At 36.8% G+C, this 21,680-nt stretch overlaps 1 protein-coding gene across 1 annotated transcript in view; it reads left to right on the top strand.

The window, feature by feature from the left end:
• LOC140505245 (NXPE family member 4-like) overlaps nt 1-21,680 on the top strand; it is a 77,432-nt gene that overhangs the window by 33,544 nt on the left and 22,208 nt on the right. Inside the window, exons 3-4 of the mRNA XM_072611049.1 lie at nt 13,072-13,799; nt 14,109-14,170. Of these exons, the coding sequence (XP_072467150.1) occupies nt 13,072-13,799; nt 14,109-14,170 (790 nt within the window). The remainder of the gene's footprint in view (nt 1-13,071; nt 13,800-14,108; nt 14,171-21,680) is intronic.

Here is a 21,680-nt window from a genome sequence, read left to right as displayed (position 1 = left end):
ATCCTTCCTCTTTTTTTCTTAACACATTCTACTCCTGATCTTTATTTTGTTTGTGTGTATCTCCTACTTCCTATGCCTCCTGACTCCTCTACTTTACTTCTACCTGCTCCCTTGCCTTCCTATTACTTAACCTTCCCCCCCTCCAAGGATCCCTCTCTTATCCTCCCATTCCCATTAATCTAAATACTCTTCTATACCCTACTTTAACCTATTCCCTCACCCTCCCCATAAAGATCTCTCCTTATTCTCTCCTATCCTCTTAGCATTTTGTTTCTTTTTGAATTTAGAAGACATGTATATTTCAGAACTACTAACCCTTCCCCCCATCTAATTCCTCTGGGTCATTTCTTCCTCTTGCACTTCCTTTATTTAAGATAATTACTCTTTTTGACTTCTACTGTTTTGGTTCCTAAACAATTTGACTTTTAAAAAATCATATCATACTCAGGTCTACTCCAATCTTTCTTAGGAACTACCTAATTACTAATACCAATGTTAGACATATGTTTTACATTTTATACACATAAAAGGTAAACAGTCTGTCCTTATTGAGTCCCTTGAAATTAGTCTTTGGTATGTACCTTGTATTTCTCTTGGCTCTTGTGTGTCAAATCTTCTATTAAGTTCATTTTTTTTTTTAAAAACAAAAATCTCAAAGTCTAACAATTCATTGAATGTCGTTTGTATTTTTTCTCATTCAAAATTATGCTTAACTTTCCTAGGTATCATAATTTTGGCTGGAAACTCAACTCTTTTGCTCTTTGACTTATAGTGTTTTAAGATCTGTAGTCTTTTAGTGTCACCACTGTTAGGTCTTGTGTGATTCTAATTGTGGCATTGCCATATTTAATTTTTTTCCTTGTCACTTGTAATATTTTATCCTTGTGCTGGGGGCTTTGGAATTTGACTATACTATTCCTGTGGGCTTTCCTCAGAGGATCTCTTTCAGGTGGTGATTGGTGGATTTTTTTTTCTATTTCTACTTTCCCCTCATTGTAATACTTCAGGACAATTTTCTTTAATTGTTTCTTGTATTATTGTATCAAGATTCTTTTTTTTGATCATGGGTTTCAAGTAGTCTGATTATTCTTGTATTTTTCTTCTTGATCTGTTTACCAGATCAGTAGTTTTTTTTATGAGATATTTCACATTCTTTTCTACTTCTTCCTTCTTTTTATTTTGTTTTATTATTTTTTGGTTTCATAACTTCACTGGCTTCCCCTTGCTTAATATGATTTTCAAGGAATTGTTTTTTTCCTTAAGATTCTGGATCTTCTTTTCTAATTCTAATTGGTTGACTTTCTTTTCATAATCTTGCTGTTTTTCTTGGATTATTCTTAACTAAAAATTTTTTTCTCAGATTCTCTCATTTGATTTTTTAAGTCTTTTAAAAGTTTTCATGAACTTTTTGGTACACAATTCTTTTTGGACAGGTGACCTTTTGATGTTACTCTTTGGGGTAGAAGAGGGTTTCTTTGTTTCAGTATCTTCCTGTACAGACAAACCCTGGTCTTCTTTGTTCTCATAGTAACTCTCTATGGTTGGATTCTTTCTCCTTTGCTTGTTCATTTAAAAAAAATTATAGCAGCTCAGTTTTTGTAATCACCTCTAGTCCTGGGGCACAGGGGATGGTGCCTCTCATCTTAGATCTTCCTTCAGTTCTCTTTTCTGGCCTCAAGCTCAAACCAAGACCTCTAGCCTCTTGTAACTGCCCATAGGCAGTGGCATCCCCACCCTACTGCCTCTGCACTCATCAGGCATGTGCTGGTTCCTTTTTGCCCCTGGACACATCTCAGCAGCACAGTTGGATCTGTCATTCCTTGTCAACAGAGGTTCCTTTGATTTTCCCTGCCTCAGATGACCAACTCCCCTCACTATTCTGGGGGTAAAAATTCCTATGGCTGGGGCTGAGGCTGTCTTCCAACCAAGATAACCCCAGAGCTTGCCACTTGTTTTTGTAAGCAGACCTAGCTTGGAGGTGTTTACTTTTCACAGGGACCAAACCTCATCCTGGAGTTTTTCTTCAGATCTTCTCTGCCTGTCCCAGGAGGACCACCGTTTTGTCCCTACTCCTACATATTTTTGCTCTGTGTTCACCTTGGGGCACTATTTTATCTCATTTGTGGGGGAAGTCTGGAGAGCTTGGATTTTTCTGACCCATTCTTCCATCTTCACAGAATCATCTCCTAATTCTGCTTTTTTTAGGAGTTGTGGTTTTTTTTTTGGTGGATTTTCCCCCCGTTTGGCTGATTGTATTTTTTAAGGAATTGTTTCCTTCAGTCAATTTTTGTCCTTCCTTTTCCAAGCTGTTGACTCTTTTTCATATCTCTTATTTCTTTTCCCAGTTTTTCTTCTAACTTTCTTATTTGACTTTTAAAACCCTTTTTGAGCTCTTCCAAAAAGATTTTTTGGACTTGAGAACAATTCATATTCCCCTTTGAGTTTCCACATGTAGGCATTATGACATTGTTGTCCTCTTCTGATTTTGTGTTTTGATCTTCCCTGTCCCAATAGTAGCTTTCTATGGTCAAGGTTCTTTTTTGCTTCTTGCTTGTTTTTGGCCTATTTGGTGACTTTTAAAGTTGAGCTCTGCTCCTGGGGCATGAGGGGTGCTGTTCCAAACTTCTTGTGCAGGAGGCCAGGAGTCTGATCACTGGCTTTGTGTGCTGAGGTCTTAGGTGCTGGTGGCTTGCTCACTGTTCTGGTGTTGCCTGGTTTCTTGGGCTGGCAATTTGCCTTCTGCACTGGGCCTGGAGGCCTCACAGCTAGCCTGCTGTGCCATGGACCTGCTGTGCTACACGTCTGCCAATCCAGGACCAAGGTGCCTCAGTTGCTGATTTGTGCTATGGCTGAGATCCTCCCACTGGTTTGCCTAGATAATTTCTGTACTGGGCTGTGCTCCCCTTTCACCCAAGTGAGGCAGACCTCATCTTTTTGTGGGTTCTATTGCTCCAGAATTCATTTAGAGGCTTGATTTAACATTGTTTTTGAGGAAAACTGGGGAGAGCTCTGGCAACTTCCTGGCTTCTGTTACCATCTTGGCTCTACCTCAGAATAATTAATTCTGATACTATACAAACTCTTTGGGAAAATATTCTACCAAATTCCTTTTTTGACACAGATCTGCTATTGATAACTAAACTAGGAAGAGCTTTAACAGAGAAAGAAAACTGCAGACCAATTTCCCCAATGAATATTGATGCAAAAATTTTAAATAAAATACTTACAAGGAGATTGTAGTAATATATAACAAGGTGGGATTTATATCAGAAATGCAGAGTGGGTTCAATATTAGGAAATCTATTGACATGATTGACCATATCAATAACAAAACCAACAGAAATCATGTGATTATTTCAGTAGATACTGTAAAAGCTTTTGGCAAAATACAGCACCCATTCCTATTAAAAACACTAGAGAGCATACAAATAAATGGAATTTTCCTTAAAATGATAAATAGTTTCTATCAAACTATCAGAAAGCATTATCTGTAATGAGGATAAGCTTGAAACTTTCCTAATAAGAACAGGGGTAAAGCAAGGATCTCCATTATCACCACATTCAATATTCTACTAGAATATTTGCTGTAGCAATAAGAGAAGAAGAAAGAAATCTAAGGAATTAGAATAGGCAATAAATAAACAAAACTATTCCTCATTGCAGATGATATGATGGCATACTTAGAGAATCCTAGAGAATCAACTAAAAAAACTACTTGAAATAATTAGCAACTTTAGTAGAGTTGCAGGATATAAAATAAACCCACATAAATCATCAGTATTTCTATTAGCCAGTGAACACAGCAGCAAAAGATAGAAAGATAAATTCCATTTAAAATAAGTGTAGGCAATATAAAATACTTGTGAGTCTACATGCCAAGACTATATGAACTATATGAACACAATTATAAAACACTTTTCACACAAATAAAGTCAGAACTAAACAATTGGGAAAATATTAATTGTGCCTGGATAAAGTGAGCCACTGTAATGAAAATGACAATTCTACATAAATTAATTTATTCAGTGCCATACTAAACTACCAAAAATTTGTTCATAGAGCTAGAAAAAGTAACAAAATCTGTAAGAACCAAAATGGGAAAGGATTCTGGGAAGATGGTGGAGTAGGTCAGAAAATTTCAGGCTCTCAAAATTTTCCCCCACAAAACAGTTAAAATAGCACCTTAGGGTGAACAAAGTGTGGATGGAGATAAATAAGAATTGGGGCACCACTGGGGTCTTCTGGGGACAATTTGGGAAGAACAGAAGGAAAATCCCAGGACAACATTTGATCTCTGTGAAGAGTAAAGACCTCCAGGCTAGGGTGCCTTTTAACAATAGGCAGCAAGCCACTTGAACAACAAGTGGCAAGCTCTGGGGTTAGTTGGTTTGAGAGGCTGTCTTGGCCACAGCCACAGGAACTTTCACCCCAGTATAGTGAGGAGAGTTGGGTATTTGAGCCTAGCAAGATTGAGGGAATCTCTGCCAGACCCAGCTGTGCTGCAGAAGAGCTGTGGGGATGAGAAGAAACCAGCACATGCCTGATGAGTGCAGACACAGTGGGGTAGAAGCTTCTAGCTGTGGGCACTTACAGGAGGTTGGAGGTTTGGCTTTGGTTCCAAGCTAGAGGGGAGAACTGAACATCTGGGGCAAGAGGCACCATTTCCCATGCCCCAGGGTTAGAGGTGATTGCAAAAATTAAGCTATTAACCACCAAAAATGCACAGGCAAAGGAGAAAGAATCCAACCATAGAAAGCTATTATGGGAATAGAGATGACTGAGGTTCAGCTTCAGAGGAGGATATTGAAATAAAGAAACTCCCAAAGAGTAGTGTCAAATGGTCACCTGCCCCAAAAGAATTCTTTTAAGATTTTAAAAAAGAGTTTAAAAACCAAATGACAGAGATGGAGGAAAAAATAAAGAAAAAAATTAGAATAACCCAAGAAAAAAAAGATTATGAAAGTAAGTCAACCAATTAGAAAAGGAAATACAGAATCTTAAGGAAGAAAATAACACCTTGAAAATCAGACTTGGGTAAAGTGAAACCAACAAAATTATAAGAGATCAAGAAATAATTAACCAAAATATGAATAATGAAAAAATAGAAGAGAAAATGAAACATAAGAAAAACAACAGATTTAGAGACTAGATCAAGAAGAGAAAATATAAAAATAATTGGACTAACTGAAAGTTATGATTAAAAAAAGAATCTTGATACAATAATACAAGAAATAAAAAAGATTGTCCTGAAGCATTAGAACAAAGGGGAAAGTAGAAATAGAAAAAATCCATTGATCTCCGCTTAAAAGAGATCCTATGAGGACAACTCATAGGAATATCATAGTAAATTTCTGAAACCCATAACTCAAGGATAAAATACTAAAAGCATGAAGATTAAAACAATTTAAATATAGTGGTGCCACATTTAGACTTACAGAAGAGCTAGCAACAGATGCATTAAAGGACCACAGAAATAATATAGTGAAGAGCAAAAGAACTGGGGCTCTGGCTGAAAACATCATACCCTGCAAAGTTAAGTATTATCCTGAATGAAAAAAAGGACATTTGATAAACTCTCAGGCTTTCAAGACTGTTAAAAAAATCCTGAACTTAATAAAAGATTTGACATACAAGAACTAAGAAAAATATATCGTATGTACAAAGACTTATTATAAAGGATTCATAAGGATAGACTGTTTACTTTTTACTTTTCATATATATAAAATGTATGTCTAAGATTCTTAGTAATAATTGGGTTGCTCATAAATAAGATGGAGGAAAACTTGAGTAGGATATGAATTTAAAAAGTAAAACCATTTAGGAACAGCTCAAAAAAGTAATTATTTTATAAAAATGAAGTGCAAGAGGAAAAATCCATACAAAGAATTAGATGGGAAGGAGGGCTGGTAGTTTTGGTAACCTACTTCCCTCAGGAATGGGTTTAAGCAGGAACAATACATGTACATTTAGAAGAGTATAAAAGTCTTCTAAATTCAGAAGAAATAAATCAGTAGGGTCATTGGGAGGAGGGAGAGGACAAGGGAGGGATCTTTAGAGGGGAGGGAGAGGGAATAGGCAAAAGGAGGGTATTTAGAAAGGTGTTTAGATTTATGGTAATGGGAACATAAGGGAGGGATCCTTGGAGGGGGATAGGCAAGTAATAGGAGGGCAAGCTAATGGGTAGAAGTAAAGTAGAGGAGGCAGGAAGGATAGGAAATGAGATATGCACAAACATAAAAAAACAAAGATTAGGAGTAGAATATGTGTGGGAAAGTATATGTTTATATATGTATGTATATATCTATAACTATAAAGAAACATATCTAAATTTATTGTAGCCTTCTGGGAGGGGTGGGGGAAGGAAAAAAAAGAACAAAGTAAAAACAGTGCACAGCAGAGAACAAAAGAACTCACAAGGAAGCAAAGATGGACAATTTTCACACAGCAAGTATTATTTATCACATAGGCTTTCTTGAAATGAAAATTTATTGTCACGTAATTTGAATCCTCTCTTATGTTCTGCTGTGCACATGACATGCTTTTTTTCTTTTTAACTTTGTATTTAAGTTCCAATATTTAAGTTTATGATATGTTTTTGGTTCTTTTCTATATTCTGTATTTGTGTTCTGGTGTTTGAGTCTAAAATAAAATAAAGAACAAAAATGGACAAGAATATCAAGGGAATTAATGAAAACAAATGTGAAGGAAGGTAGCCTAGCTATACAAGCTCTCAATCTTTATTATAAAATGGTAATCATCAGAAGTATCTTGTAGTGGCTAAAAAAATTGACTTCTGGGTCAGTGGGGTCGATTAGGTCTAGAAGACACAGTAATAAATAACCATTGTAACTAGTATTTGATAAACCCAAATACCCCAGCTTCTTGGACAAGAATTCACAATTTGACAAAAACTGCTGGGAAAACTGGAAAACAGTATGGTGGAAACTAGGCATAGACCAATATCTTAACACTGTTTACCAAGATAAGGTCAAATGGGTTAATGATTTGGGCATAAATGGTGATATTATAAGCAAATTGGTAGAGCATGGATTAGTTTACCTCTTAGACCTATGGAGAAGGGAAGAATTTAGGACTAGATACAGAGAGCATTATGAAATGCAAAACAGATAGCTTCAATTATATTAAATTAAAAATATTTTGTACAAACAAAATCAATTCAATCAAATGAAACTGAATGAAAAAGTGAAATTTATAAGAATACTAGTCATTCCTTAACTGATAAACTTTTAAAGGATATGAACAGGCAGTTTTCAGATGAAGAAATCAAAGCTATCTCTAGTCATATGAAAAAATGCTCTAAATGACCACTGCTGAGAGAAATGCAAATTAAAACAACTCTAAGGTACCAACTCACACCTGTCATATTGATTAATATGACAGAAAAGTAGAATAAAATTGGGACTCTAATGCATGATGTGAACTCATCTAGTCACCCTGGAGAGCAATTTGGAACTATGCTCAAAGGGCAACCAACTGGTGCATACCCTTTGACCCAGAAATAACACTACTTGGTTTGTAACCCAAAGAGATAAAAAGCAAAAAGGAAAAGTTATATATATATATGTGCACAGGCATATATGTATATGTGTGCATATATATGTGGAGAAAATTTGGAACTCAAAATTTTTTAAGAAATGAATGTTAAAGTTTGTCTCTACATGTAATTGGAAAAAATAAAATATTAAAAAATGAAGCATAAACAAAAAAGATGATGAGGAGTATAAAATAATATTTACTAAGTAGGCACTTAATAAAGCTTGTTGAATGAATGCATACATTAATGAATTGCTATAAAGCTATGCCACAAATGAGTAATACCAAGAGCCTAGAAATTGCCCTTGCCAGCAATCACTTGCTCTCCTTGGCAAGCAGCATCCAATGGCACTGCCAATTTATGATATAAACTCATTTGTAAAGTCTAAGACCTTATGAAAATTATGAGCATTATCAGCTCATAAAATAGCTAAAAGCAATAAGGGAAAATATATTTATAGAACATTTGTAATTTGTCATGAGACCCAATTAAACTGCACCATCCAAAGAGCATTTAAGGATCAGAAAGTAACAGATAGTTGGAAGACACCACAGTGACCATCTAGTCCAATGCAGTCACAAAAGGAGTTCTACCAGAATATACCCAACAAGTGATCATCTAGCCTTTATGCAAAAGCCTCTGAGAAGGGTGGATCTGCCATCTCACAAGACAGACCATTCCATGTTTTGGACAGCTCTAATTGATGAGAAGTTTTTCTTGATTTTAAGCCAGAATTTTCTTCCTTTTAACTTTTCTACCAACTGCTCTTAGTTCAGCCACCTAGGGCAAGACAGGACAAGTCTAATTCCTCCTCAAACTCATAGCCCTTCACATACTTGAACATAGTTATCATGTACCTGTCAAATTTTTTCTCTTAGCTGCTTTAGCTGAACTTCCCATGCAATGGACTTAAGGCCCATCGCCATCTTCATTGTTTGTCAATATTTCTTCTTAAAGTTCAGATACTTCAGATGAGGTCTGATTAAGAGCAGAGCTCTGTGGGATCATCATTTTCCTTTTCAGGAACTTCTGTCCTTCTTAATGTAGTCTGAAATTGTGATAGCTTTCTTGGCTGCTGTATCACACTAATGACTTGTTCAGCTTGGAGGCCACTAAAACCCCCAGATCTTTTTCATAAAGCTGCTGTCCAAACCATCATTTGCTTCTGAAGTTGACTTTCTATGTATTCAAGTGCAAGAATGAAGCTGGAAAGAGTTTAATAGACAAAAATTGGAAAACCAATGTCAAGAGCTCTATTATAACACTTAGTATAGGGCCTGGTGCATAACAGGAGTGAGCTTAATAAACACTAGTTCACTGACTGATTTAAACACATTTTTAACATGGAAACTGGAATTTTAAATGACAGCTCAAAGCCTTTATTTGGAAAATTATTAACAGACAAAGGTTTAGCTCTCCTCCCTAATTTAAATTTTGTATTTATTTCTAGCTAACCCATGTCTTTCTCCATCCCCCCCTTTCTTAAATGCACTAGAAGCCTTCATGACTAACCATAACTTTTTATATGAAGCAGTAATCAGAATTAAGGAAAAATCTTTGAATTTGAAAGAAACAACAAAAAAAGATCTTGTGGTGTCTATTCCATGAGACATGGGGAGGAGAAGTTGTGGAAAGAACAGAGCTTTTGGAGCTTCTCTCAGTCCTTCAATAGGTGATTACAAATGGCTTAATCAGTCTGAGTTCTTTGTTTCAAGATGTCTGCAGGGAACTGACAGTCTAGCATAGTCTCTCCCTTCTCAACATGTCTTTGTAAGACTAAGATAGAGAGGACTCCTCAGAAAGAATGTTGTGCACCTCTGTTTGTGGCTAGTAGGTTTCCTCTGTTGGATAGAACAGCTAGAATCACTAAGGGTGGTTGTGGGACTTGGCTGGGTTAGGCCAGAAATGATGGACAAGGCCCCTCAACGTCCCAGGCTCTAGCTCCTGGATCTGATGGTTCAGGACAATCTGTTGGGATTCTTGTCCAAAGCAGAGCAAAACAATCCAGTAAATCAAAACAAGTTCAAATGAACCAGAGGCAAAAATATATTTCCATATGACAGTGTAATTTAAAGCAGTAACATCTAGAGGGCAGTGATGAAATTAGAGCTGCAAGCCAAAACAGTGTCAGTGAAATGGGCAACAAGGAACATCTAATACCAGGACTTAATGTAGAATCAAAGAAGTCCAAGGCAACTTGATTCATTCTAGCAGTTTGATGTGTCTGCTGACTCTTAAAATAGGGTATGTGGGGTCCATTCCCAAGGCATTTCTGATACAGCAGTCCAAAGACGATCTTGTTATTGCATGCTGATATGGATAAAGTGAGGACCGACAGGAATAGAGAATGCATACTATTAGAATAAAATGATAGAACTTGAAGGAAAAATACAGAGTCCAACCAATAGCCATACTCCATTTTCTTGCCTTCTAATCTGGTACTGACTCGCTCAGTTTGCATGTCTTCTCTGTCATCCAACTTCTTATTTATACTTTAGCCTTCTGGATATTGTCACTCTAGAGCAACTCTAGTTTGGGACTGCCTTTAAACTCTCTTGATTCTAGATCCATACTCTGCCATCTTCTCCTCAGCAGAGGAATGCCCTCAACTCTTGAGGTTGACATTATCATCAGCATATGATGAGTAAGCTCCTGCTCTTCTGCTGCAGCCAGCACAGTCCAGCAGGTTCAGGGCAGTTACTAGTCTCACAGAGCAAGGATGAAAAGACAGGTGGGACACAGCAGTCTGAACAAGCTGAGTTTATTCTGGACATACTGAGCCAATAAATAAGGGGGTCGGGGTGCTTAAATAGTAAAAAACCATAGGGATAGCAATTGAGGCGTGAAACAGAACAGATTGTGATAAGTAGAAAGGGAGGCCTCAAGGCCTCTTTATCAGAATGTTATCCTGTATAGCAGGGGCCCTGATTCCTGGAACTTCAACACCCGAATTCAAGGATGTGCACCTGAGAACAATATATCACTTAACTTCTCAAAACAGCTACTCTCCCTTGGAGGAGGGGAACTCTTGATAAGGGGCTCTTTCAAACCCCTCAAGGTTCTCTACACTCTTCCTTACAAGGATATGACTAAAGCCATCTACACCACCTGCTTCATGTGCACTGTTATTGATGTCTTACTCCTACATTAATCTGAATATGACAGCTGTGTTAGGGCTTGAAGAAAGTAGAAGGCAACCAGGGAACTGGTCTATTAGTTGGATTACTAAAGAACACAAGCAATTCAATTTAGACCTGTGATCCAAGAGATTAAGGCCCTTAATGTGGAAACATTTCCATCCTTGAATTTTAAAAAAAATGTGTAAATTTTTTCCTCCCAATTACATGTTACAACAATTTTTTTCTAAGTTTTGGGTTCTAAATTCTACTTCTTCTTCCCTCCCTCTTTCCCTCTCCCTCAGATGGTAAGGTTATATATGTGCAATCATGGGAAATACTTCCTTTATTGGTCATTTTGTACAAGAATTTTGTCAAATTAAAAAAAAAGAATGAAGGAAAAGAAGAAAGAAAAAATGAAAAATTGCGTGCTTCAATCTGTATTCAGACAATGTCAGTTCTTTCTCTAAAAGTGGATAGTATGCTTCATCATGAGAACTTTGGGATTGTCTTGGGTTATTGTATGGCTGATAATAGCTAAAGCATTCACAGCTGATCATTGTGTAGTATTGCTGTTACTTTATATAGTGTTCTCCTGGTTCTGCTCACTTCACTTTGCATCAATTCATATAAGTCCAAGATTTTTTGAAAATTATCCTTGTCCTTTCTTATAGCACAAAAACATCCCATCACAACCATATGCCACAGATTGTTTAGTGGCATCCCTTTTATTTCCAAATCCCATCTGTGAATTTAACCTGCACTTACCAATTTCCAGTGATGCTGGGGCTGGTAGAAGCATGATCTAGAATAGATGCCTCATCCATCTATCCTTACCAGATCACCTGCTGAAGTTGTTTTCCCCTAGTTCCTGGACTTAGGATAGGGAACAAGCATTGATTAAGTGCCTATTATGTGCCAGGCATTGTGCTAAGCATTTTACAGATATTGACTCATTTGATCCTCACAACAACCCTGGAAGGGAGATGCTACTATATTCTCTATTCGACAGCAGAGAAAACTGAGGGAAACAGTGATTAAGTGACAGCTATTAAGTTTCTAAGATTGGATTTGAACTCAGAACTTCTTGATTCCAATTCTAAAAGCTCTGTCCACTGCCATCTAGTTGCCACTACCTGTACACACTTAAAAGAACACTTTTTTGGAAGTTGATTCCTCTTCTTCCCCACAATCAATTTGATGAAATTACAGGGTGATGAGCCTTAGATTGGTATGTGGATTGAAGTTCCCTCAAATGTATGGGAACATCACAATTGACACTTGTGGACATTGAACATTAAAGATGAATGGTTGAGTCTTAGCAATTAAAAATGAATAATTATCTTGGGTTTATGTGGATCAATTGGGTATGAATTTATTTTCTTTGCCTTCTAGCTGTAAATATATCATCATAGAATGAGTTTGCACATGTAGAGACATCCCTCAGAGCTAAGCATATAAAAAGAAGTTTTCATTTTTGGCACTTTTCCATTTACAGAGAGGACTGGGATGAACTGGGTACAGATTAAAAACTTAGAGTGGTCCTTAGAGGGAAGGGGGTGGAGTGGACCTGTGTATTGGCATAAACTTGTCCCCCATTTCCCACCACCTATCATTGCCCTCCTCCAACATATACAAATTGGCCTCTGACCTTAATCCCAAAGATGGCAGCAGTAACCATGGAGTATAAATTGTTCCTGGATTCCACATTCTTGGATTGTAAATTCATCAACTTGGCCCTGGAGAGGAAGTGGCTAAGAAATACTGTAAATGATATGGGTTCTTAACTGTGTGGTTCTAGGAGAAGGGAACCATTAGGTCATGAATCAAGAGTTCCTGAAACCCAGCTAGGGAGAATAGGGAAATTTCTGAGCTGTACTAGCCTTAGCGTTGCTTCTCAGGCAACAACAAACTAGAGAATTTATAGACCCAGAGCCCTAGAGAGAAGAAAGTGGAATTTCCTGATGTTGTTGCAGTCCTGAAGAGTTCAGGAACCCAGTCTTCCAGAGAGAGAAAGAACAGTCATCCACCTATGTTTGTCTTTCTAATAACCCCAAGTTCTAGCTTCTTGGGGGGAAGGGGATTGTGTGTGTGGCCATGCAGCTAGAGAAGTGACAATGGATGGACCAAGGCATAATCCAGGGCAACAAAAGAAGTGGACTTTGGTCTCCTCTGTATCCTTAACTTATTTGAATGACACAAGTCCATTGGGAAGGAGACTACCCTTGTGAGGAAGATTCCCTATATAGGTCTAAAATTAAGGAGTCACCCTGACCAGTAATAATCTTAGTCAACCAACTGACCCCTTTTGATCCACAAAAATTTGTACCAAATGATGCTCATTTATATTCACCTAAAGTCAAGTCAGGTTTTGTAATTTCTTTCTTGTTTCGGTTTCAGCCTGCGCTAGACTTTCTCATCTCCCTGTATCCCTGTGACACTCCTAAGAAACCTGTGTGCCCTGATGTACCATTTACCAAAGCCACAGCACCCACAGAAGCTGATCTGCAAATTAAAAAAATCACGGAACAGCTAGACCAGCTCATTCCACCCAGGCCATTCTCTCATATCAACACCACCACAAGTGCAGCCCACAGTGTGGTAACCATCTTTAATACCAAAACCACCTATTGTAGTGGGGATCAGCTAGATATTCTCCTGGAGGTGAGAGATTACTCAGGACAAAGAAAAACATATGGAGGGGACTACTTAAGGGCCAGGATTTCTTCCCCAGATCTAAAGGCAGGGGCATCAGGAAGAGTGACTGACTTCAACAATGGCACCTACCTTATCAGCTTCACTTTATTCTGGGAGGGCAGAGTTTCTGTGTCTCTTCTGCTTATCCACCCCAGTGAAGGGGTATCTGCACTCTGGAGAGCAAGAAATAGGAGCTATGATAAGGTGATTTTCACAGGCCAGTTTGCCAACGGCACATCCCAAGTCTTCACTGAATGTGGTCTGGTTCTAAACACAAGTGCTGAACTGTGCCAGTACCTGGACCCTCGAGATCAAGAAGCCTTCTACTGTGTGAAACCACCACAAGTGTCCTGTGATGCACTGACTCACCTGAAATCTAAGAATAAGGCAGTTTCTTATCTCAGCAACCTAGAGAAGAGACTTTTTGTCAGGTAAATAAACCAGGAGCCCTATGTAGATTTAGAGTTCTTTGAAACCAATTTTATTTTGGAAGTTTATATGGAATTGCTTTTTAGAAAGTGGAGCTGAATAGACTTTGACATGAATCTACCACACAGGCAATGACCATCCTTGAGCAGAAGCTAACCTTTGTTAAATGGCCTGAAATTGTGGCTGTAGTTCACAGAGAGCTTGCCCTCAAACTCCATCCCTTAGAAACTCCAAAGAGTTTGGCTCTGGGGGTGTAGCATTTCTTTTTGAATGCCTGACTGAAAAGTAATTTCTCTTCCTGTCTCTTGAAGGTCCAACATGGGAATGGAAATTATGAAGGACTTTAATTCCATTGAAGTCTCCAGTTGTAACAGTAAGCCTTCTCTTTGCTGTGTAGTGCATAGTATTGAACCCTTGAAAAGATATTACCATTCTTCATTTTTTGCACACATCTCTGCCTTACAGGAATGCTGCCAGTCTTGTCTGCTTCTGAGATGGTGAAATGAACATCTCTAGATGAAATTCACTTGCACATCAAAAAGTTTATATTTCCCATAGTTTGTACCAGATTCAATGCTCTTATTTACCTGAAACAGCCTATAGACTTTCTCCCTCCTCTCTATGCTTAACAATTAGCACAGAAATGTGGAGACTGTGGTAACCCGAAGTAGTGATTTACAAATACTCTAAATGCCAGAACAGTTAGAGAGCATGTTGAAGTGAAATTATGCCTTTAGCTTTTTCATTAGTTTGCTTCTTTTAAGAAAAAGAAAACACAACTTTTTGTATTTGGCAAAGTCTTTTTTTTTAAAAAAAGTTTTAAAAATCATTTTAAATATAACTACAAACTAAGAAAAGAAAAAAATGGCTATGTACACAATAGAACATTAGAGAGGATTTGACATAAAGCAATAAATTTACATTTCAAGGAAACCTATATAAATAAATATTGCACATTGTTTTCAAAGCTGTCCAGCATTTTTTGCTTCCTTGTAGGTTTTCTTTTGTTCTCTGCTATGCACTTTTTACTTTATTTTTTTTATCCTCCTGTTCCCCCTGACCCAAGAAGGATACAATTAAGCATGGATATATGTGTGTGTACATGTATATATACACGTGTGTATATATACATGTACACACCTACACACATGCATATACACACATTATACTTGTACAGAGACATCTATAAACATACACAAATATACCCATATATATGTTAGACAGTATTATGCTTATTTCTATTGGTCTGCTTTTTCTTTGAAGGTGGATAGCATCTTCCTTCATAAGTCCAGGTGTTTCTGTGTTTTTCTAAATCAACCGGCTCATTCCCCACACCACAGCAATATTCTGACCCAATCCCATTCTGTCTAAGAGATTGTTCATGAAAGATTTTACCCAATTTTCTGCATTCCTTCTGTTCTTGGCTGCATGGGTTTTATTTATACAAGAACATTGTAATTTAAAATAATCAAAATTATCCATTTTACACTTCAACACTGCTCTTACCTTATAGTATGATTTAAGGTCTGATACTACTGAATCTGCTTTCTTTACATCTTTTCTCCCCTGGTTACTTTGAAGTTCTTGACCTTTTGTTCTTTTAAATGAACTTTGCTATTATGTTTTCTAACTCAATAAGGTAATTTTTAGTAATTTAACTGGGATGGCATTACATAAAAAGATTAGTTGGGTAAAATCGTCATTTTTTTAAATATTGATTTTACCTATCCATGAACAATAAATATTACTTCAGTTATTTAGATCTAACTATATCTATAAAAAGTGTTTTATGTTTATATTCCTAAACTGTATCTGTTTTGGCAGGTATTTTATATTGCCTAGTTATTTTAAATGGTCTGAAACAATATTGAATAATATGGCTGATACATAGTATTGTTCCTCTATTTTTCTCTTTTGATCAAATCTGTTTTAGCTTTAACTTTGTCTGAAATCATGACTACTATGCCAGCTTTTTTACATAATAAATTCTATTTCTGACCTTTATTTTATGTTTGTGTGTCTCTCTTTTTTCTATAGCATTTCCTGAAAGCAACATATTGTTGAATTGAAAATTTTAACTTGCTATCACTTTTTATTTTATTGGTCAATTTAGCCCATTCACATTCTAAGCTATAATTACTTGTATATTTTCCTCCTTCCTATTTTTCTTCATTATGCTTCTCATCCTATTCCTATCATTCTTCACTCCTCTGCTTTCCTTCTACCTGCTACCTTGTCCTCCTATTCCTTAACCTACCTACCCCTGAAAGAATCCTTCCGTTATCCCTTCACCCTATATCATTGCCCTCTTATTTCTTTCTGAATATTAAAGACTTTTATATCCTTTTAGATATATATGTAACTTTCTGTAACCTATTACCAATGAAAGCAAAGTTTCATTACTACCTGCCTCCCTCCTACTAGCTTTTTCTGTATATTTTTTCCTTTTTTGCCTCATTTATATGAGATAATAGCTCCTTTTTATCTCTCTCTGCAGTGTTTTTAGAATCATCCCATCATACTCAACTCAGTCCAATCCCTTCTCTCAAACTACCCAAATAAAAATGACTATCATACTATAATTGATAATATTTTCATATATAAGTAGTAAGCAATTCGATCATATTGAGTCTTTTATTAATGTTTGCTTTATATTTCTCCTGGATATTATATGCTGAATTTTCCCTTAAAATCTGCTGTTTTTGTCACAGATACCTGAAGGTCTTTCACTTTATTAAATATCCATTTTTTTCATTCTGGATTATACTTAACTTAGCTGGGTAAGTTACCCTTGACTGTAAGTCCAGCTCTTTTGCTTTATAAAATATAGCATTCCAAAACCTATAGTTCTTCAATGTAGTAGCTGCTAGTTCTTGTGTAGTTCTTATTGTAACTCCATGACATTCAATTTTTTTTTCTTGTTGCTTCTAATATTTTCTCCTTAACCTGGGAGCCTTGAAACTTGGGTGTGATATTCCTGTAAGTTTTACTTCTGGGATCTCTTTCAGGTGTTAATTGGTGGATTTTTTTCTTTTTCTGCTTTGCCTTCTTGCTGGCAATCTGACTATTTTAATATTATTTCTCCTTGATCTGTTTTCCAGATCAGTTGTTTTTCTAATGTTTCACAGTCTCTTCTTTTTTTTATTTATTTATTTGATTTTGTTTTATTATTTCTTTGTGTCTTAGAATGTCATTACCCTTTGCCCAGTTCTAATTTTCAAGGACTTATTTTCTTCCTTAACTTTTTGGTTCTGTATTTCAAGTTGGTTTGACTTCCTCTTCATAATTTTCTTGATTTTCTTGGGATGCTATTATTTTTTTCTTATTTTTCCTTGATCTCTCTTACTTGATTTTTGAAGTCCTTTTTAAATTTTTTTTCTAAGATATCTTTTTGTGCTTGGGACCATTTGATGTTTCTCATCAAAAAAGGAGTGGCTTTTATGCTCCATTATCTTCCTCTGAATATGCATCCAGATCTTCTGTATCCCCATAGCAGCTATCTGTCTTTGCTTGATCATTTTTATTTATTTTTTTGTTTTATTTTTATTTTTTTGCAGCTATTAGTGCAAACAGAGTATAGTCACAAGATATGAGGAGTAATGTCCCAAGCCTCAAGTCCTTCTTACTGTTATTTTCTGAAGTCTGTCCCAGGGCTCAAACTTGGGCTCTCTTCTGTACTCCTAAGCTATGGCTAGAACTCCCAGTCATGCTGTCCCACAAATGTTCTTACTCTCTTTAGTCCTTTTGGTGGCTGCTAACTATAGTTGTTCTGGAGCTGAAACCAGGGACCCTGCTGTCCTGCAAATGCCACAAACAGCAGAGTCCCTGCTGCCCTGCTACTGCACTCACCAGGAATATGTTAGCTCCTTTTTTCTGCAACCACAACCCAGGACATGTCTGGTCAGCAGAGCTGGGCTTGGCATCCCTTGAGAGTGAAAGGTCCTTCAGTCTCTTCCTCCTCAGTCATCAGACCCCCATACTGCTCCACACTGTCTGTGAGATGATGAAAGTTTCTAAGGTTGAGGCTGCCTCCCAGCCCCAGCTGCTCCTAGGGCTTGTTGCTTGCTCATTCCACAGAGTTGACCTGGAGGTGTTTGCTCTTCATTCAGGCTGCACTTCTGCCCCTGGAGGTCAGGTCTTTCCTGTGATCTTCTTAGGTTGTCTTAGAAGAGCAACTGCTTTACCATGACTTTTGTTTATTTCTGCTGCTCTATATTCCCTCTGAGGCAATGTTCTGTCTTTTTCTGTGGAGGAAATTTGGAGAGCCACAAGTGTTCTGACCTACTCTGCCATTTTCCTAGAATCCTCTCCTTGGCAAAGTCTTAAGAAACAAAGGATCTTACTGACTGATGCTTCCCTTTTGAATTGTATTCAGGATGGATACTGATCCACTATACCACTTTGTAAGTCACAATTTTATACCAAATAAAAATGTTATACTAAATTAAAAACCTGATTATTTATAATTATTTTAGTCTTACTAAGTATGGGCCTTTTTCTCCTCACTTTTTTATCTTTAGGAAATAACTCGAATTTTTTAGTTTAGTGTAAAGAGTGCTAGTTTTAGCACCAGAAGACCTGAGTGCAAATCATATTTTGTACTTATCTACTTCCTGTGTGACCTTGGGCAATTCATTTAACCATCTTGGGTCTCAGGTTCCTAATGACTTCTAACCGCCCCTCCAGGTCCAAATTGCTGATCCATTATCTACATAACTACCAAGTCACTTAATACCAACTCCAGTTCTTTAAAGTATCTCAGTAAACCAAAATAGATAAGATATAATTAATAATTGTATCTCACTCCATTAATTTTTTTGTGCCAAGCGCTGTGCTATTTTATTTTTTAAATAATATTAAATTTAAATAAATTTAATTTAATTTAAATAAATATATGTTAAAACAATTTAAAACTTGTTTTTAAGGTTTTGAGTTCCAAATTCTAACCATCCTTCCTTTCTCCCCTTTCTCCTTGAGATGGTAAACAATCCCATATGTGTTATATGTGTGTAATCATGTAAAACATGTTCATATTATTCATTTTGTACAAGAAGACTTGAATTAGAAAAAAGAAAGAAGTTGAAAAATCATATGCTTCAGTCTTTATTCAGGCAACATCAGCTCTTCCTCTGGAGGCAGACAGCATTTTTTCATCACAAGTTCTTTGGGATTGTTTTGGATCATTGTATTGCTGATAGTAGTTAAGTCATTCACAATTCTTCATCATACAGTATTGCTGTTGTGTGTATAATGTTCTGGTTCTCCTCACTTCACTTTGCATCAGTTCATAAGTCTTTCCAGGTTTTTCCGAAATCATCCCGCCTCATTTCTTATATCACAATAATATTCCATCACAATCATATACCATAGCTTGTTCAGCAGTTCCCCAATTGACAGGCATCCCCTTGGTCTAAAATTCTTAGCCACCACAAAAAGAGCTACTATAAATATTTTTGTACAAATAGGTCCTTTTTCCTTTTTTTAAAAAAAATTTCTTTTGGATACAAACCTAGCAGTGCTATTACTGAATCAAAGGTATGCACATGGTTTTATAGCTCTTTGGACATAGCTCTAAAGTGCTCTCCAGAATGCTCAGATCAGTTTACAACTCCACCAACAATGCATTAGTGTCCCAATTTTCCCACATCCCCTCTCACGTTTATCTTTTTCTTTTTTTGGGGGGCGGGGTCACATTGGCCAATCTGGTAAGTTTTAATTTGCATTTCTCTTATCAATGGTAATTTAGAGCATTATTTTCATATGCCTAGATAGCTTTATTTTTTTTTCTCTGAAAATTGCTGTTCATATCCTTTGACCACTTATCCTTTGGGGAATGACTTGTATTCTTATAAGTTTGACTCAGTTCTCTACATATTTGAGAAATGAGGCTTTTATCAAATATACTTGTTGCAAAAATTCCCCTCCCCCCAGTTTTCTGATTTCCTTCTAATTTTGGTTGCATTGGTTTTGTTTGTGCAAAACCTTTTAAATTTGATATAGCCAAAATGATCTGTTTTACATTTTATAATGCTTTCTGTATCTTATTTCAACCTAAATTCTCCCCTTATCCATAGACATGACAGTTAAATTATTTCATGTTCTCCTAATTTGTTTATGGTATAACTCTTTATGTCTTATGTCTACCCATTTTGACCTTATCTTGGTATATGCTGTGAGTTATTGAGCTAAACTTAGTTTCTGCCAAACTATTTTCCAGTTCTTGATCAGTTTTTATCAAATAATGTCACACCATTAATTCTTAATCACTATTCCATGGCTTCTAGAAATTGTTTTATTTAGTGTATTTGCATCCTTAGCACCTAGCACAGTGTCTGATACCTGGTAGGCATTTAATCCTTTGCATGTCTATTCTTAGTTTAACCTTCTCCTTAATTTGATGCTTAATTGCTAACCTTTTCTGCTTTCTTTACTAGGAAATCATCTGCTAATGTGCCTTGAGTTAGTAACCTTGCCAACTTTCCCCTCTGCCCAAGAAATCTGTCTATCTTCAGTTGTTTCCTATATATTTTTTCCAAGTAAACATCCTGTCATAGGAAACAGAAACTCTATATCTAACTTCTCTTGGTGAGAGCTTTGTGAGAGAAAGAAAAAAATTCTGTTGGGAGAAGTCAATAAGCTTTGTCCCTCCAATATTCTTTCTTAGACTGTTTTTGCTAATTTTGTAACCAATAATTGGTGTCTATAATTCTCTCTCTCTGATTTGATCATTTAGCATGCAAAATTTAAACACATACACACATTTTCTTATTAGTTAGTCATTTTCAGTCATGTCCACCCCTTTGTGACTCCATTTGGGACTTTCTTGGCAAAGATACTGGAGTGGTTTGCCATTTTCTTCTCCAGCTCATTTTATAGATGAGGAAACTGAAGCAAAGAGTGTTAAGTGACTTGCCCAGGATCACATAGTTAGTAAGTGTCTGAGGCTAGATTTGAACTCAGGAAAATGAATCTTTCTGCCTCCTGGCCTGGTAGGTACTCCTCTACTCAACCTAGCTGCCCCATACACATATTTTGGAATATTTGGGAAGTTGCCATATATACTTTAAAATGCAAGTACTTGCAAGTACTTAAGTACTTACTTATACTTAAAATGCAAGTACTCCTCCCTCCCCCTACAAAAAATCAAACCAAACAAACCCAACTTAGTAGAGAATTTTAACTGGTTTCTTCATATTTCTTTCTTAATTTTGGCCTTTTTTAAAAAAAATATGATTTCTGGTTTCATTAATAGTGATAATGCTTATGCATATACTTCATTTCCTCTAGGAGAATGTGAAATCATTGAATATGGAAAAGAGGTTACATAGAGAATATGAACAATTAATGTTTGGGGAATATGGAAGTGTGCTGTGATCTAGAGGAGCCCCAATTCCCTGCAAACACCTTAGTAAAGCTTGAAAATGAAATGGCAATTACTTATAGAATCCTTCTGACAACCCCGAGACATAGAGCAAGACTGTCAGAATCATGCAGAAATCATGAAGTACACAACCAGGTAGATGGAAAGCCTTGTTCAAAGCAGCCCTAGGGCAACTGAAGAAGGTGATCAGTGGAGTTACAACTAGAGCACGGAATAAAGGGAAGAGTCCAGTCACAGGAGAAAGGCCTTAGGCAAAAGCTAACTGGAGGGGAGCCTGAAGTATTTTGGTGAAAACCCAGCATGGGGGCAGACTTGGGGTCTAGTAGTAGGGAGGAAAAGCCTCAGGCAGAGCCAGCATAGGAAGTAGTCAGGAGGCCTAGGAATGAGAAAGGCCCCAGGTAGAGTTCAGTAGGAGCATCTTCTGAGTTCAGCATCAAAGGGAAAGACTCCAGGCACAGATACTCCTCATGTGGCAACCTAGTACAGTGGACAACCACTAGCT

This window comes from Notamacropus eugenii, chromosome 5, assembly GCF_028372415.1.
Source record: "Notamacropus eugenii isolate mMacEug1 chromosome 5, mMacEug1.pri_v2, whole genome shotgun sequence".
Classification (NCBI taxonomy): Eukaryota; Metazoa; Chordata; class Mammalia; order Diprotodontia; family Macropodidae; genus Notamacropus; species Notamacropus eugenii.
Note: the sequence above shows the minus strand (reverse complement) of the source record. Positions and strands in the feature narration are given on the sequence as shown.